The sequence below is a fragment of the Pygoscelis adeliae genome, unplaced genomic scaffold (genome assembly GCF_000699105.1).
Source record: "Pygoscelis adeliae isolate BGI_AS28 unplaced genomic scaffold, ASM69910v1 Scaffold15, whole genome shotgun sequence".
NCBI classification, from domain to species: domain Eukaryota; kingdom Metazoa; phylum Chordata; class Aves; order Sphenisciformes; family Spheniscidae; genus Pygoscelis; species Pygoscelis adeliae.
Genome location: NW_008824988.1, coordinates 913,927 through 931,846, shown reverse-complemented (window position 1 = coordinate 931,846; position 17,920 = coordinate 913,927). Strand labels below are relative to the sequence as shown.

At 36.9% G+C, this 17,920-nt stretch overlaps 1 protein-coding gene across 1 annotated transcript in view; it reads left to right on the top strand.

Annotated features, from left to right (window-relative positions):
• Positions 1-17,920, top strand: part of HDAC9 (histone deacetylase 9) — a 452,900-nt gene that overhangs the window by 388,625 nt on the left and 46,355 nt on the right. Inside the window, exon 24 of the mRNA XM_009326083.1 lies at positions 8,878-8,996. Within this exon, the coding sequence (XP_009324358.1) occupies positions 8,878-8,996 (119 nt within the window). The remainder of the gene's footprint in view (positions 1-8,877; positions 8,997-17,920) is intronic.

The following is a 17,920-nucleotide window of genomic DNA, read 5'->3' as shown; positions in this document are numbered from 1 at the left end:
AAACTGGAAAGCTTTTCTGAAGTTTTTTCATAAAGGAGGAGTGTAGATTTTGGACCTAGAGACAAACTTCATGCTCCAGAGCCCTCTTCTCTTTTTAATTTATTCAGAACACCACCATTTCCTTCTTTTCCCCAATTCCACCATTCCTGTGGAGTGCAAGTAAAGTAGGTACCACACTCTCCTTTCTCTTATACTGCTCTTAGATTGCTAAGTAATTTTAAAAGTGTGAAGTACTCTAAAAATTCACTGAAAGGTAGAATATACTCAAAATAATACGCTTTTTCATAGACATATGAAATTCCTCAGAGAGGATACCATGCTATCATTCATTTTGTGAACTTTATAAATGCAACACATTGTGGCAAGTTTTTACCTCTATATTTAACTATTTCTGATATTATAACACCTACCTTTATCTTCTTAGGAGCATTCTTATTACTATGTAATAAGATTTACTGGGAGCAGTGAACAGTTTTAGTAGTATTATTAATTTAAGATGTTAACATTTTAGGCCAAGTCCACTGACTTTCATGATAAAATACTGTTGAAAAAAATTACTTAGTAGTAAGGCAAAACTGATAGTTCTTTTGTTATAGAAAATACTGTAGTGTACTCAGGCTTGATAGAAATATTTTCTAAGCAGCCATGCAAATTTTAAAACATAAAACTTAAAATACCCCCAAATGTGATTATTATATTTATGGCAGAAAATCTTCTAAAGATTTACTTTTCTTTTTTCCATAAAATAAAGTAATAACAAGAAATGGGCACTGAATTGATTTTTCTGGTAGGAACATGTTACACCATGAAAGCTAAATGCTCTCTTAAATAAGACTTTAGGGCAAAATTTGGCAGTGTATATGCATGTGTCTGTACCATTTCCCATACACGTTAGAATGACTTTGATAGAAAAATAATTGACTTAAAATGGTGGGATTCCATATTTATTGCATTTTACTTTCTCAGTGTTGGTGATACTATTTTAAGTCATGTTGTGTTTTATTTTAAGCCCCATCTTTACAAATTAAACCTCTATTTCCTCCTTCTCATGTATCATCTTCAGTTGTATAGCTGTTGGAAGCCACATCAGTCCTTTAGCTACCAGCTGGAACTTAGTAAATAAGTTTTATTTATGTTGCATAAGATGGCATGGTACCAACCAGCTTTATTTGAGATCTGAGAAATAAATAAAAGGTAAAAAGATAGTAAATTTTTCTTTCATCATTCTGGTGCTTCCACAAATAAGACTCTAAAAAGACAGAGGAACATTTAATAGAAAATACAGATTTTTTTACGCAGTCACTTTTCAGGTGACTGCGTAAACCCTACAGTCTGTAGGGAGATATCCTGTTATTGCATGTGCTATCTTGGCCTATATTTCCATAGAAGGCTTTATATTTGCATATTGGACAGCTAGATGTCTTTGATCCTTCCAAGGTAACCTCTTCTTTCAAAGAATTTGAGAGATACTTAGACCCATAGCCTTTGAGCAAGCTTACTTACCATAATTTTTAGCCAATCCTTTTACCTAACACCACCGAACTTTGAATTTTACTCAGTTCTGAATATGGATGTGAATGTGCATTGTGCGTGTGTATATACATTTGCCCATGTCTCTAGAAGTTGGATAATTTTATTTGACTATGCTATTAATTTTTAAGTGAATTCTGAAAACCTCAAAGTAATATTTTTCTCATACTTTTCCTGTTTGTTAACTTTTCCTTACTTTGGTTCTTTTTGTACTAGTTCAGAGACTCTGACTGAGGCATACCGTAGATCAAATGTAGAAAAGTCCTTATAATTACATTGAAACCACCTTTCTAAATAATAATAAAAATGGAAGGATCAGCAGATATTGTAGTCAATATTTCTTACGCTTTTTGAGTGCTTAAGATGTTGCAATTCCAGCTGTAATAGAATTCAGGAAACTTGCATGCAGGATGCCAAAATAATTATTCATTTAAAAAGGAACCCACAAATAATAGCCTTAGGCTCTGAAAATATCTTCAAAAGCCAAAAAAGAAAAAAAAAAAGCAAAGCTGTTGGTGCTTCTAAAACTTTTCATCCAGTGGCACTTAGATACTCCTACAATTATAACCTCTGAAATTACTAACTTGGGTGCATCTATGGAAGACCTTGACCCTTTAAACACTTTGGCATGTGCTTAAATTTAATACTGTGTGTAAATCCCAGTGAAATGACCATGATTTACAGTAGTGAGGATTTTGTATTGACGTGGTACCTTTTGCCCCTTGAAGAATAAAAGAAAAATATATTTTGTATATCCAGAAAACAAAGAAGGTAACTATAAAATAAAAGTAAGGACAAGAGTATTGACTGTGCTTATAAAAAACAGAGAAGAAATAAAACTATTAAAAAGATATAAAAAGAAAACCTGTAAGGATAAAAGAAAAGATATAAAAATAAAGGCTATAAAGATAAAACTTATATAAAAGATATAACTTGGGAACTAATACAGATAAAATCTACAGAATTTAGGCATACCTTGGAGGATAAGTCCAGGACAAAGCTGATGGTCAGCTGACAGTCAGCAAGGAGTTTTGGGGGGAAGTTCTCAGGTTTGGCCTTGGTGATCTTGGGCTGACAGTAGAACTGGCATAAAAAAAAGTCATGAAGGTAAACTAACATTTTAGTGAGAGACACTAGTATAAACTCAATTAATACAGAAAAAAAATTATCCAATAGTTGTACAAAAATGCTATGTAGTTTTCTGTGAGGATAGACATTACTTGGTATTGTGTTACATTGAAACATATGTGCAAACAACACATAAAAATAATAGATACCATAAGTTCCACATACCTATCTGGGCAATCTTTTAAATACTTTCTGATCTATTCATATCAGGGTGCATTCAACAACTTACTTAAACTTGTGTAATTTTAAGGTAGGACAACATAGTGATTGTTTGGAACAATATTTTATTTGCAGGATGTGAAACTGAGAAACTGCAGGTAGACTTACATTCTTTCAAACAAGAGACTGGGTCTCCATTTGGTGGCAAAGCCCCCACTTTAATAGCACTAATGCATTGTGTGTATATTTCTTGCAAAATACAGGTCTGCTATAACTGAATAAATAACAGTGCTTTTATAGTCTTTTCTACTAGTTGAAGTAGTGGACTTAGAGTCTTCTGCATTTTTTTCGAGGTTTTTCCAGGGACAACTAAGTAATTTATTCAAGTCTTTTACCAGCTTTTAGTTTTAGCTGATTCATCTGTGAAGTGGGTACAAGAAATGCTTGCTTTAGAGGACTATGCAATCAGAAACAGCTATACTGATTTATACCAGCTGAAGATATCAGCCTTTCCATTTATTAATGTTCTGAAAGTACTTTGAGATAATTTATGTTACTAAGCCATTCCAATCTGCAGTTTTAGAACAGTGTGGATTTCTTTTTCTCAGTTACATAAATTACTGTCCTGGGCTGGTATTCCTGCTCGTTTCCTTTTTAAATTACCAACACAGCAAAAGAATTGTAGCTATTTGCATCAGCTTAACTTTCTTTGGAGATTTGCAGCTCTGTGTGATGGTACTTGCAGAGTCATTTCTGGGTTGGGTACTTCTCCGCAATCTCTTCTGGGAGAACAAATGTTTGGGAGCATCCTAACCATGTGCTTTAAATGTACGAAAATAGAATGGAAGAATAAAAGGAACAGAGTCCCTTGGTAGAATCTCTTTAATGTCTTGCATCTGATGTTCAGATTGGTGGGGAGGATCACATGCCTGATGTTTTCTCTAGGACTACACCCAACTGGAAGCCATCCCTTGGCTTCTCTGCAGGCAGCAGCATACCCAAATGGAACATATTAATTCTTTGGGGAAATCTCCTTAGTGGGACAAAAAAGAATCTTTTCAGCTTCCCAGACACATGCTCTGTTCCCAGTACCATCAGACTTAAAGGAGGATCTGCACTACCTTGGGCTGGAGGACACAGTTTCATTGTAACTGCAAGGTTTAACACAGATAAATAACTCCTGCGATCCAGCTGCTCAAGCTTTCAGGCTTTGACATGTTTATTAATGAAAATGTGAGAGAAAAGAAAGAAACAGTCAGCCAGGCAAGATGCCCCTGTAACTCTGCTGTCATCATTAGGTGAATACAGTATACCAAATATTTATGCTTCTATAGGATTCAAGATCACGGAAAATAAACCTCTCTTTTATGTGTTTTATTTTCTTTGGAGAAGGGAGTAGCGTAGAGTGTGAGTCATAGTGGAAGAATAAAATTCACTTCTCTTCTGACAAAAACTACTCATTTCGTCGAAGAAGGATCCTAGCATTAACTTCTGTTTGCTGATAACCGCTGCAGCTCAGCTGGCTTCAAGCAGGAAGCTGATGGCCTGCCAGTCCCCAGTCCGTACCTGTCTGGTGACCTATGGCCAGAGGCCAAATCATATTTCTTACTCCTGTTGTGGGTAAGATAGTAACTGTTCCTACCTCTGAGTGCAGGCTGCCTATGCACGCTTGCAAAGGATTTCTGAGGAGCAGAGTTTTGACCCTTCACACCATAACAAATCCTGCCAGCTGCAGCCTGACTTCTGAGCGTAGGGTTGGTCTGAGGAATTTGGGAAGGTTAACATGAATATCTATTAGTGTATGACCAATGCTAGTTGTATGCTTTTAAAAAAAAGCATATTTTCTGTTATGATCTGATTCAGAGGATTCTGTTCTTAGGCATCTGAGAAGGGAAGTGCTATGGTTATGGAGCTCCTGAGGAGGCAGTCGATGGATGATTGCTCTTTCTTACACCTTGCTGTGCCCTCCAGAGTGTAGATGAGATGGGAAAGGAGCAAGATACAGGGTCTGATGATTCTCTACTCCCAAGAGACAGTGAAGGGTCAGGAGCTGTCCCTGCCTGTCCCACCATCCTCACTCTCCTGAGGTAAGAGAAGCCTGTTTATGAGGGAGAAGTGAGATTCACATTGCTCAAATTAAAAAAAGGATGGAATCTGGTGCTTTGTGTAGGCTTTCTTTACAGCTGCCACCTCAAAACTTTTTTCTAAATACAGTTATTCAGGGATAATGAAGGCGCTGAAGCCTGAGAGGTGGCAAATGCCAAAAGGTTTTATTTATGTCCTGGTGAAATTTAGTCCATATTTAAAAATGTATGTATATGATTCCGTATAGCACTTCGTAAGATGGGAAAGTATCTGTCGCTTTTGTGAAGGAATTTACATGTGTGTTTTGTGCCACAAAGGAGTGCCTGCCAAGGCAAGACAAAGGTTAGAGAGGTCCTACCTACACAAACTCCAAAACAAATTCTATGATGTTCTCCAGATATTAAGCCGCTCTTCTCCGAGCAGAGATCTCATAGTAGTTATTCAGAAGAGGAGCAACCTTAAATGTCTGTTGGTTAACGTAGAGGAAGACTGGATTAGAGATTTAGGAACTAGATGTCTATATGGTCCTCTCTGCAATTGAGAGACTTGCAGCTGTCATCTTTTTGAAAGACCAAATAGTAGTCTTGGCTGCTGTAACAGGGACCACAGACACCCTGAGATGTTTTAGAGAAGAGTCAAGCTTGCTTTCCTGGTAAAGCAATTACATTTTCCATAATGTCTTTTTAAAAGAAAAGTCCTTAGAGTTTCTGTTCAGTATTAAACCAAGAACAGTGTAAGATGGATGAGCTCTTACATTCCAAGGTCCCTCAATATTATGGAGGATGAAGGAGAAATGAACAACTACACAGGTCTTGTGGGCACATAGGTTAGCTCTTCTGGTATGTAGTATGCAGAGTAGCAGCAGCAAAGTTCTGTCATAATTTGTGAGACAGTATTATAGCAGAAGTAGGGTGCTATTCTTCTGGTGAAATTTAACAGACACTGTGTACATTTTTAAAAGAAAAAATTCTTTCTTTCAGAAAAACCCTCTTAGGTCTTGTTTTAGTCATGTGAATTCAGGTAATACCGAAAGCAGTAACAGAACAGTGAATTCTAAATATGACCCCTGGTTATTATCCTTATAGCCTTCTTCTTCCTTTAGCAGAGATTCCTATATATCATTTCTGTAGAGATTTATGAATATGCTACTATTTCCTGTTCAGTACTATTAAAGATGGTGTTAATAGCTATTCCTGGTGCTTTGTGTTGAAAGACCTTGCTTTCAGTATTTAATAATTTTACTAATATTACCTACTGTGGCTGGCAGTTTTCATGTCAGACATATTTATTTGACAAAAATTTTGAAGAAACTGTGGCTAAACAATTTTTGCCGCTTCTAAGAATGAGATTAAGGGTCAAATGCATTGTTTTGCCCAAGTTATAAAAAAAATGTGCTGACATCTTTACGCTTTTGAGCAAGGTCTTGAAATGTGGTAGAAGTGTGTTACATTTTCTCAATGTTCCAAATTATAAGACCCTCAAAAATCTCATTCTGTGTTAGCCTGGTTAGGTTTGTTAGTGCTCAGCAACTTGAGTTTCCAGAGCTTCTGTCCGCACTGAACACACTCCATCCCTGACTCCTGAGCATTGTCTATTCTGTACTCCGTGGTGTTGCCATTTTATCTGACACGAAGAAACAAAAAACAGAGCCTGACTTGAATTTGAGGAAACGTGAACGGAGAGGAGGAGGGCAAAAGCTCAAGTGGCTGCAGATAGGGAGGGTTCTCCATAGGATCCCTCCTTCTTTCAGTGTGTAAGATATATGGTACTATGGGGACAGATCAAGATTGCATATCAGCCACAGTCCTCATCACTAATCAGGATCTGTGCCACATGTGTTGCAGACGTGGGGAAGTTTGGGAAGTAGGTGTTGCTTCAGACAATGAACATATAATTAGACTATCAGAAGGTATGTACATAAGAAAGATAAGATGTGGTTGCATAGGAGATCTTTATTCCTGATATTGTTCCCTAACTTCGTGGAGATTAGCCTGTAAAAATGTTCAGTCACTGTAGTGTCTAATGTAATTATTCCTATGTGTACTTTGTGTGTTATATTGTTATACATCATGGAACTATAGGAAAAAGACCTAGAAGAGAAGAAATCTGACCTTCTGCCTCAAGGCCATGTCAACTTGAACCTGTAGCAAGCTTGATGGATATTTGTTTTACTTATTATAAAAAAGTGAAAGAGATGGAGACTCTTAAATTTTCTTAAACATTTTATTTAAATGATTATCTATCCTTACTATTAAAAAGCTTTTTCCAATGTCTGAACTACAGCTTTCCTGCTGCAACCACTTCATGTCCTATCCACAGCGGAAATGCAGAACAGGTTATTTCTTTCTTCTTGCAACAACCACTTACATATTTGTGGACTTTTATCATGTTTACTCTCATATTATGCGAATCAAATAATTATAATTCTATCATTTTATCCACTTAGGTCACATTTTTCAGAATTTTTTTCTTTCCTTTTGTTCTCCCAAATTGGGCTAGGTCCTTCTTGAAGTGCAATGCTCAATACTGGAATCCATGCTTCAGCAGAGGCCTACTAATGACATGTAAAAAAAGAAATATTTCACAAATTATACCACTTTGCCTGCAGACATTCATGGTGCAATTTCAGCGAAATCACCAGAAAAATGAAGTTGCCTCTATCCTTTTTTTCTAATGTAAAATGATATTTATTGAAATGCTGTATGTCCTGACAAAGACTTTTTACTTAGTGTGAATTCTCCTTTCCTCTGACTAACAAGTAAAAGGAACACTTTCCTAATACTAAAATTACCTTTGAGGAAATCAGAACAAAATAAAGTTTATAAAACACAGATCAAAAACTAAGCTAAAGAAAAACCTAAAGAGTTGTTAAAATATTATTTATATGCTTTTTTTTTCCCACAGAAAACCTTAGTCTTTCAACAAAAACATGATCTCTTTGGCCTAAGTTGATTAAATAATAAATAAATAAATATTGAACTAAGACAAATAGTATTACACATGCGCAAAATTGATCTTCAGATTTTGACCAGTGTAGACCAGCTGGGATTTCCTTGAGTTAATATATTTGGAATAGAACATTAATTTGTGTATTTGACCTTTAATATTAGTGATGTCCCCCTGAATTAGCACTGTCATTACAGGCTCAGTGTTTGTCACACTAGTGTAAAAACCATCCTGACACCTTCCCTTTGGAAAGTCAGCCTGAAAGAAATGCAGAATGCAGGGTTTTATCTTCTTTTTCAACACATCTTTAATGCTTTGAGTTTGGAGAAGAGCAAAAACAAAGCGACAAAATATGTCCATGGAAGTTTGTCAAGGAAGGGGTTAAAAAAGTGGAATCTTTGTGACTGTGAAGGGCTGAATTATCTTCCTGACACCAGCAGGGGTTGCTGTCACTAGTTTGTGGTTGTCACATTCCTGTTATGCTTGACCTTGGAAAGGCTTGACAACATAGTCTGGATTTGATTAAGGGAATTTCACGTTTTTCCTTTGCTAGAGTCACCCCCCACCTCGACAAACATTTAAAAATGTTAAGAAGAAAAAAAAAGTTTGGAAAGCAAACATTTTCCCAAAAGAAATTTATAGTTCAAATTTACACCAAGTTCGCACTAACTGGAGCAGTCCGGGTTTCCACTCAGGCTTTGAGTGCTCTCTGTAAACCATTAGTCACTTCCCTGGAAGAGGCAGCTTTTTATAGGCAGCAGGATAAAACAGGCACAGATGTGTGTGTAATATTAGAGGTTTTCACATGTACCTGCATTTTTTTTTCCCTCAATCATAGAAAAGAAAAAAGAGTGACTATAGAAAGAAATTAATTGAAGCCTTGGACTTTGGTTTTGGACAGCTACCATGAAGATTGGTTTAATTAAAAGAAAATATCTTGTGTTGTGGATTTTTGAGTTTGTGGCAATTTATATGATGAAGAGAGAAGTTCTTTTAATTTTTAACAGGTTGGATTTTTTCGCTCTACAGGACTGTGATTATGCCAGCTGCCAATGAGTTTGATCCAGAGATTGTCCTGGTGTCAGCAGGATTCGATGCCGTGGAAGGCCACGACCCTCCGCTGGGCGGGTACAAAGTCACAGCTAAATGTAGGTATCGTCATAAGGCGCATGTTTCTGAGTTGGTATATTTTCTAGTTAGGAACCTTATTTTAAGTCCAGCTTACATCCATATTTCTATTTTGTGAGATGACACCCGTGTCGCTGAGGGCAGGGACTGTCCGTCAGTTAATACCCAGAGATGCCCATGGAGCTGCGGGTCTGACCCAGCTCGCGGACAGGATGGAAATGAACATGTTAGCGTTTCTGCCTCACTCCTTTCTGTTCCTCTTGGCATTTTTGTCTTGGCTTTTTAAAGTATTACTTTTCTGGCATTGAAATAACATTTTAGAGGTTTCATGCTTTTCAATAGGCCCCATTTTCCAAATGCTGGAGTAAGTTATTTCTCTTTAAATATATATTGGAGATTTTAGACTTTGGAGGCCTAAGGCCAATCTCATATTGCTCTTTTGTTATTGTAATCTTTTCAGCTCGATGGCATTAATCCTGAATTACATCAGTGTTCATGAAGGCCAAAGTTTTCTAAAAGACTACTCTGTTGGATCTCAATGTTTGGATGTCCATTTCAGTCCTCCAAAATGTGTGCTCATGGCAGAGATTTAATACTTTCTGAAAGACAGGTCTGTCTGAGATGTCTCGTATGTAGCACTCCAAAGTCACTAGCTCTTACAGGATATTGTGGCCAAACTGATTCTGAGCCTGGGACGTTAAGCAAGACTGGGTAATGTAGTAACACTCTGTACAGTAATGTGCACTGTAACATTGCTATATATAAATTGCTTTCCATGAGACAACACAAAATGGTTTCCTAATGCAATGCTGTGGATAATTTTCTTCAGTATATATACTTTTCTTCAGTGTATCTCAAGAAATACCGTAATAACACTTAAATAGTTATTAAATATGGATCTCTGCTGCTAATGAAAAATGCCTTGGGAAAAGTCTGGAGAAGTCAATGAGACCTAATGGCATTTAACACACTGCACAAATGGACTCCAGCTCAGAGGATTTTGTCCTTCTGACCTCTGCCTTTTGTTACAGGTCAGTAGAACGAAGTTGGTGTTTACCTCAGGATGAGCAGGGAAGAGACACATATTTTTTATTATCTTTTTAACTGCATGCTGCACAGGCTCCCCTGAATACCAAGGACGAAAGGATAGATGGAGAGCCAGAGTGACTGTCCTTAGTGGCATGCTGTGGAAGGCGAGAATGCAGAGAGCAGTGCAAGGGCCTAACCAAAGACACTCACACAGGTGCTAATGCACAAGTGGATTGGAAAGGGAACATCCCTGTGGCTGCAAGTAAGGCGTATTGAGTTTTAGCACAGCTTTTCAGGTTAATGCAGTGGTTGCACTAGAGAGGAAAGAAACGTAGCAGCCTGTATGCATGTTTGAGTATCACTTATCTGTGTATTATGATTTTTAGTAAAATATTGTGCATGAAAAAGCCCTTTGTAAGAGGTTTACTCACTGTTTTTTTCCGTAAGTATGGTTCCTGCTCAGAGGTACCATTCCATGAGCTTATGTGGTAGGGAGATCAGCTTCCAGCCAGTACAAAATAGATATTTTGTTGAGAAGCATTGTATAATTATCTGTTTTTAGCAGCTGAGAATGCATGCTACATGTCCCTTAAGCATGCATGATGCTCCAGTAAGATGCTTTGGCATACATGATGTTCTGGCATAGCAGCTTCAACAACTTAACTAGAAATTGCAATAAGATTCATATTTTCCTCTCAGGTTAGACTGAATTTCACCCTGACAGCAAAGAAAAACTGTTTGGTATTGGAATCAGTGTTAATTTTCATTCATGAATTAATTAATTAACTCTCCATAACTTTTTTTAGAAACTGAAATCTTAGTACATTTTTTAATATAAGAGGCTGCATATCTACAAGTTGCACATGTCTGTAAGCAAAAAAAAAGTGATTTACAGTAGGTGGCTCTTGTTTATATTAAGGGAAAAGCCAAGATAGACCCAGGTAATGATCATGCACCTGAGGGATGAATAAAGCCTTTTGTACAGAGCCAAAGGAATTTATTATTACCCCAAAACAAAATTCTCCACATTCCACCATACCATTTTAGAACATAGCATACTATTTGTGGTATGTAGAAAAATGAACAGTCTATTAATAAAAAATAAAGCCTAAAGAGAAACATTCATATTAAAGACTAAAAATAGATATTCATGCAAATTTTTAATATAATTGGTTTCTAATAATTAGAAATTATGCCCAAAACAAGTAAACGCAAGATAAAGTTTAACCTGTAAATATTCTTTCTTTATAAATCTTTAGCACTTTGTGTACACTTAATACATTGAATTTTCTGATTTCTATGACTCAATACAAACTTTACACATATAAATTAGGAAGAGATTGACGTTAAAGGAGAGACGATGGGTCCTTAGCTACTAAACTTGCTGTTAAAGAGAGTTAGGGAGACACTAGATTCTTGATAAGAAATTATTTATGTCTTTCCTTCAGAGTACAGTCAAAGAGAAAAAATTAAAAAGTATTAACAAATCAGCATTCCCAAGTCATAAGGTAAAAACCATAGGATGAAGATAACAGATTGGACAAATTACAGCCTTGGAGTAACCATATAGCAGGCAATTACATACAGAAAAAATTGGTCTACTAAATCTACAGAGTTTGAGAGGTGTAAATTCTAACTTGCTTTAACCCAGTATTTTAATTTTTTGCTATATTGACATGCAATCTGATTTACTGAGGAGTTGCCATTTCTGACTAGTAAACAAACACATTAGCAACAAAATAGTTGCATATATTTTTGCAGCTGATTTTAAATTCATGGGTCTGATGTACATGTCAAGATTTCTCACAGTGAGGTGATCCTCAGCTCCTCTAGAAGGGTGTAGGATGGAAGAAGGCCAGCTGAGAGCAGTGATGATAGCAGAGCTAGGAGATATTTCACTTGCCTACTTTATCTCCAGTCCCATTAAGTAATGAAATCACTAATGGTCTTTTTCCATTGAAAAGAAGATATAGGGTTTAAAAAGGATTGGAAAGGAAGTTTGAATTTTTCCTTTCTTATTGCACTTTTCAAACCACTTTCCCTAAGTAAATCTTTTTCTCCAACTGCCTTTGCAATTCACCCTTGTCTGTTGATTTTTTTAGGAGAAAAGTTTTCACTAAACTAATGAATATTTAACTAACTTTTACCTGGCCCCAAAGCAGATTTTTTTTGGTGCAATGTAGAATTGAGAATGAACATTAATTAAAACATTTGTTTCAACCCCAACTTTGAAAATTTCACAGGCACATTTTTCTTCATGCTGGCTCTTTTTATCCTTTGTTCCAATCCTCTCTCTCAATGAAGTGCTACCATTTCAAAAGGTGCTTGTATATACCTAGGTACACATACACATCTTGAAACGTATACTCAACCCATGTGCATAAACTTTATGATGGATTTTATATTCTGTTAAGAAAGAAAATGGGCTTCAAAGACTTGAGATGACTGGTGGCATATGGAAGAACTTTCTGCTGCTGGGAAGCTCTCCGGCCTTTGGTACCAGCTATATTCCTAATACCTTAGTAAGAAAAGGCAAGCTTTATTGACAACACCGTTTATAAGACCACCTAGCATAATTAGAAAGAGTAGGTATACTTTTGAATGCACAACCACTTTGTCCTGAAGAAGGTCTTCCCAAAAACAGGGGTTGTGTCTGAAAAGGAGTTTCTTTTTCCATATATACCCTTTTTTTCTGATAAAGATATTATCTCCACTCACAAACTCTGCCTTGCCTGTGTCCTTATGCTATGAGAACTGCACAAAGTTTAACATTAAAAAGCAAAGAAAAGAAAGCGAGGCACACGGCACGTTAAACCTTTCTGGTAGTCCTCTTGGCCCAAGGTCTTGCATCAGTTATAGGTGCCAACTCCTGCTCAGGAGCTTCTCTAACTTCTGGTAGGTCTGGCTCAGATTGTCAGGGACATTCAAGCAACTTATCTCAGATTTTACTTTCTATGCCCCCTCTCTTATGAATCAAGCTTAAATTCATTAGCAGAAATAGCAGAATATCTTTTATATTGTCAAGTCCATCTTTAGTATTGGCATAGCTCTGTCCATGTTGCTTGGTTGAACGGGTTCCCCAAGTCGTGTGGTGAAGGTGGATGCAGCAGCAGGAGCTCTCTCTTGCACAACTCTTACGCAGAGTAACTATTGATGTCATTGGGACCCCTTTGTTTAGAACAGGGACTATAAAGGTGCTTTAATTTTACTGTAAATTATGATCAGATAAGAGGAAAACATGCCTCAGTTCCTGACTAGCCTAATATTTCCTTTTTATTATGAAATTTATTATTTTTTCAATAAAGTAACAGTTAAAATATCAGCACAATATATTACATATTGTAAAAACATAGTTGTATCAAATCCACTTTTTGTACTGGAGTGGTAAAAATTGTATTGACAATAAAGTATAAGAAAAATAATGGGGCAAGAAATAAAGGAGATAAAGGAGTTTTATATTTAGAATAGTAAGGAGATGCCTAAAGAGTATGAATCTACTCTTCCATCTTATCCTGATGATGCTTAGGTGAAACTACTGAAGATAGAGCTGATATATTCTGTGCTTTATTTTATAGTTAATTTTTACAACCTCTGCTAAAATGTGTGGTATTATCACACCATTTGAATTCTGTACAGTGAACAGGTCTGAAAAAGAGCTGCCAGATCTGATCATAAATTTGCAAGTTGTTAGATCTTGTAAGAGCACTGTTTTTAAATTTAGCTCTGCTGAATGAAGTTCTTCCTGTAACATTATCCTGAGATGAAGTACTTTCTCTTTGTTTTATAGAGCAGCCCTTAGAATAATGCTTGCATTAAAGTCACTGAGATCACTTTACTGTTCAAGTAAATATTGTACATAATTGCTCATTAAATGGTGACCATTCCATAAAAAGAATAAGGTAAATAGAGAAGTGTCAAGCAAGAATGAAGATTTTTTTTCAGGGTACTTATCTTCCTGAAACACTGCGTTTGTTAAGGGCTATGATGATTTACTGGAGTTTTCCTGTTGTTTTATTCTCTTATTCCAAAGATGCTATTTGACACCAGAGTGCAAAATAAGATCAGCAATTAGCAGTAGGAAAAGATACCACTGCAGGCATTTAAAGAGTAAATTATATTTTGACAGTTTGGTTACCTGTCTAGTGTTATGCCAAATTTGTGATGCAAGGTTCATCCAGTGTCTAGAATATAACTGACTCTAACTAAGCTGATTTGCAACTTTTAAAGTTTTTATTTGAGAAAATTGCTATAACTCCCTTAACTTATCATTTATGCTGTGATACACTCCGTTCAAGTGGGACCAATGAAAGAAGTGCTAAAGCTATGAACAGTTTCCCTCCTCACGAGCCCTCAGAGCTTAGAGGACTTCACCATAACAGTGCGCAATCCGTCTGATTAGTCACAGCAGAGGAAACAATTAATGCTCTAAACAGTTTATTTCCAAAGGATATGTCAGCCTAGGTGGTAGAAATTAATGTGTAAAAAGGGCTGCTGACTTACATGTAGCCTACAGGACTTCTGTCGAGGAATCTCTTCTCATGGCTGGAACTGGTACTTCTCAGACTACAAGTAAGAGCAACCAGGTTGAACTTGGGTGCCTGTCCTGTTGGTTTCAGCTTTGTTGTTTTTTTTTTTTTCTGGGAAGCACTTAATTTCTAAAGGAGTCTCCAAATAATATTGTAACTATCTACTGGACAGTACCTTGGACTGACTGTGAGTTTGTTTAGGGTAGAGTGATTGTAAAGTCTTTGGGGAGGGACTACACTTTCTCGTGATTGTCTGAAAGACTTCCCTGACACTTGACTCCAAAAAAGAGTCCTGACTGGGACTACTGGGGTTAATGTAATAGGTAAATGTTAAAGGAAGGCAGGCAAAAAGAGTCCATGAAAACTGACAGCTGACTAAACAGAATAGCAGTTTTGACTCGGTAGCTGTTTAAACACAATTCAAGTCTCTAAAAATAGCACTGCAGGCTTTTATGATGCCCTGTCTAATTTCTTCTCTTCACAAGCAAGAAAGTCTTTTTGACTCAACTATCAGCACAAGAAGCTATGCTCTTGGAAAGTCTGGCACTAACTGCTTCAGAGTGCAGTTCCAGTAGACTGTGTGAGCTGCTCCAACAGCTCATTGCCGTAGAAAAGGGTGGTTGCATGCCCCTTCCCCTTCTGAATTGTCCATTAGTTACCTTGCACTGGCTCTGGTTCTTGTCAGATCTCTCTGTAAACACATGCAGCATTAACTCATCAACCCATCAGAAAACTTAATCAACCAAAAAAGTGGAGAGTTTTCTGTTGGGCTATGAAGCTGAATCAGATTATGGAGGGACCAATGTGGGCCACAGCTAATGGAAGGGGGGCAGGGGCAGTAGAGAAAGCGAGAGATGAAGTAGGATACCTTTTGGTAGCAGAAAGCTGTTAAATTAACTCAGTTGCCACAGCTGCCTTCTTGTCTGAACTCTTCTGAGTTCAGAGATTTGATTTTGGTTAATGTAATTTGGTTATCTTTGTGGTACTGGAGGTGATAAGATGGTTATCCAGCAGAATAGATCTTGAGCTTTTGACTCAGAGCTAAAAGCATTGGTAGTGGGGTGGAGCAATGATCATTCATATAGTTTTTCATGGGGGAGTCTCCTGATTCATATCAGAAATTTTCCTTTTGTTCCTTTTGTCTCTTGGAAACTACAGGGTACCCAGTGACTGGCAGCAATAAAACTTAGCATCAAGACTTTGCTTCCAGTTGTTCACTTTGGAAAGCAAAGTTTGGGTTTTCTCTAGGGTGATTTCTTGAATACTAATTGAATGGTTGTTTGGTACAATACAAAAGGCATCAAAATAGATGACAAGTTCATTGGTGACCTACCCTCAGACATGAGTATTTTCATAGGATTTATTGGGAGAAGGAAAGCATTTTGATTTCTTTTTCCTCCTAGCCCACAGCAGTGGTTGCCATAGCATTTCCTATGGCTTGGCCATGGCCATTGGATTGCCCAGCCTCCCAAATCAGATTATGCTGCATTTACTCCTGCATTTGTACTCCTTAAATTCACTCTTGCACTGCAAATATCAGTGAATTATTTGCCAGTGCTTCCAGGCACTGGTACGTTATTGACATTTATAATACATTTGCATTTATGAATACGAGATGTAGAAAATTCCAGAAATCCTGTTCTGTAAGGAAGAGTAGTCTATTGGCTCCTGTGGAAATTAAGTAGAGATTGGAATTCACTGTATAAATTTAGTGTCCTCTCTAGGACATAGCATAGTAAAAGGCAAAGGTGAAGATATAAGAGGATAAGTCCCTTTTTTTTTTTTTTTTGTAGATTTCCATTTAAAGAAGGAATTAATGCTTGGAGAAATGCAGAAAAAAAATATGAATGGACAGTTCTAATGTTGGGTTGAGGAATCTGCCTCCACATGCTGTCACATAAGCATGTGTCAATGGCTTGGACTATGGATTTGAACCAAGAGAAACAGATCGGTGAACAATTCACCTCGTTTACTGAGGCCAGGGAAATCCTCATCTTCAGACTTTGCAGCACTCATGTCTAACTGAATATGTATTTAAAATACATTTGAAGGATTCAGAAATCTTAGCACTGATTTTATTATTGCTCAGTGTTTTCAATAACTGTCTGGTTAACTGGTGTGCCTTCCAGAAAGGATCTACCTAAGCAGGAAGTGAGAGCAATTAGAAATATTAGTAAATAAGTGATTTGACCTGCTCTTTCACTTAGCCTTTCTTCCTGTAAATCCGCCAGGAGAGATTTCCATTTTCTACTCCCATTCCTGCCCCACAAACAGAAGATGTGTCTGCTGGCTAGTTGACTAACTCGTGCAAGTGAAAAACCACCTGTATACTATGTTCCAGATATACAGTGCCGATCCATCTGCAGAATGCATCAGGTGCCAGTTCCTTGATTTAAGGCAGTTGCTGGGGACAGGGCAGAGGATAGATTACAATGGAAAAAAAGAGGATCTATAGAACCATTAAGAATTATTTTCCCTTTTCGGTCATCTTCCCTTATCTCTTCACCTACCTCTTGTTATTTTTTCTTTCATGCTACAGTAGTGACATTGGCTAATGACAATAACTGATGTGAGGTGTGCAAAAAAGGTAAAATTGGTGGCATCTTCTCTCAGTTTTGAAATTTAAACTTATGAAATCTCTTCCCTTATTGAAACCAAAAGACTGTCATTTAGTAGAAGAAAGAAAAGGAAAAAGAATTTTTTTGCTTAGGCAGTATTAAACTTGTCAGATTACAATTTAAATACAGCAAATTAAATATAAGGTTTTAGGGCCATTTTGAAACTAATGGAGCTTGACACGGTGTTCAGCAACTTGCATGTGCCTTTCACAGGATTGGGTCCTGAGAGAAAATTGTTGAAAGACATCTCCAAATGTGGATTTCTCCATAACAAAGTGTCTGATCTTTTATAGCATCGTTGCATTGGGAATTAGGCTTGTCTTTGGGAATTTGTAAAGCCTTTAGTAGAAGAGCATGATTTATGTCTTAGAATTTAACTATTCTCTGTAATAAATAGAAATGTGCCACAAGTATTTACTTGGTTGCACCATGGGAAAATTTTTAACATATTGTTCACAGCTTCAGAATGCTATAAAACATGACATGTAAATTTCAGTCCGGACTATCCTTTGTGATTTCTAACCAATATATTTGATTAATATCTTTCAAAAGAGACACCAGCCAAAATGTTTACATCTCATTAGGCAGAGAAGAAGGGAGCACACACAATTTTGATTATGAGCTTGGATGGTTCATTTCTTTGGGCTTCACATCCCTACTACTTAAGGCAGACTGTAACTTTAAGATGTTATCTCTTGCCTGCGCAAATAAACAGCCAGTTATGCTTTTTATGGTGGGTAGTTCTCAAACCAACAGGGGATTAAAAGATAT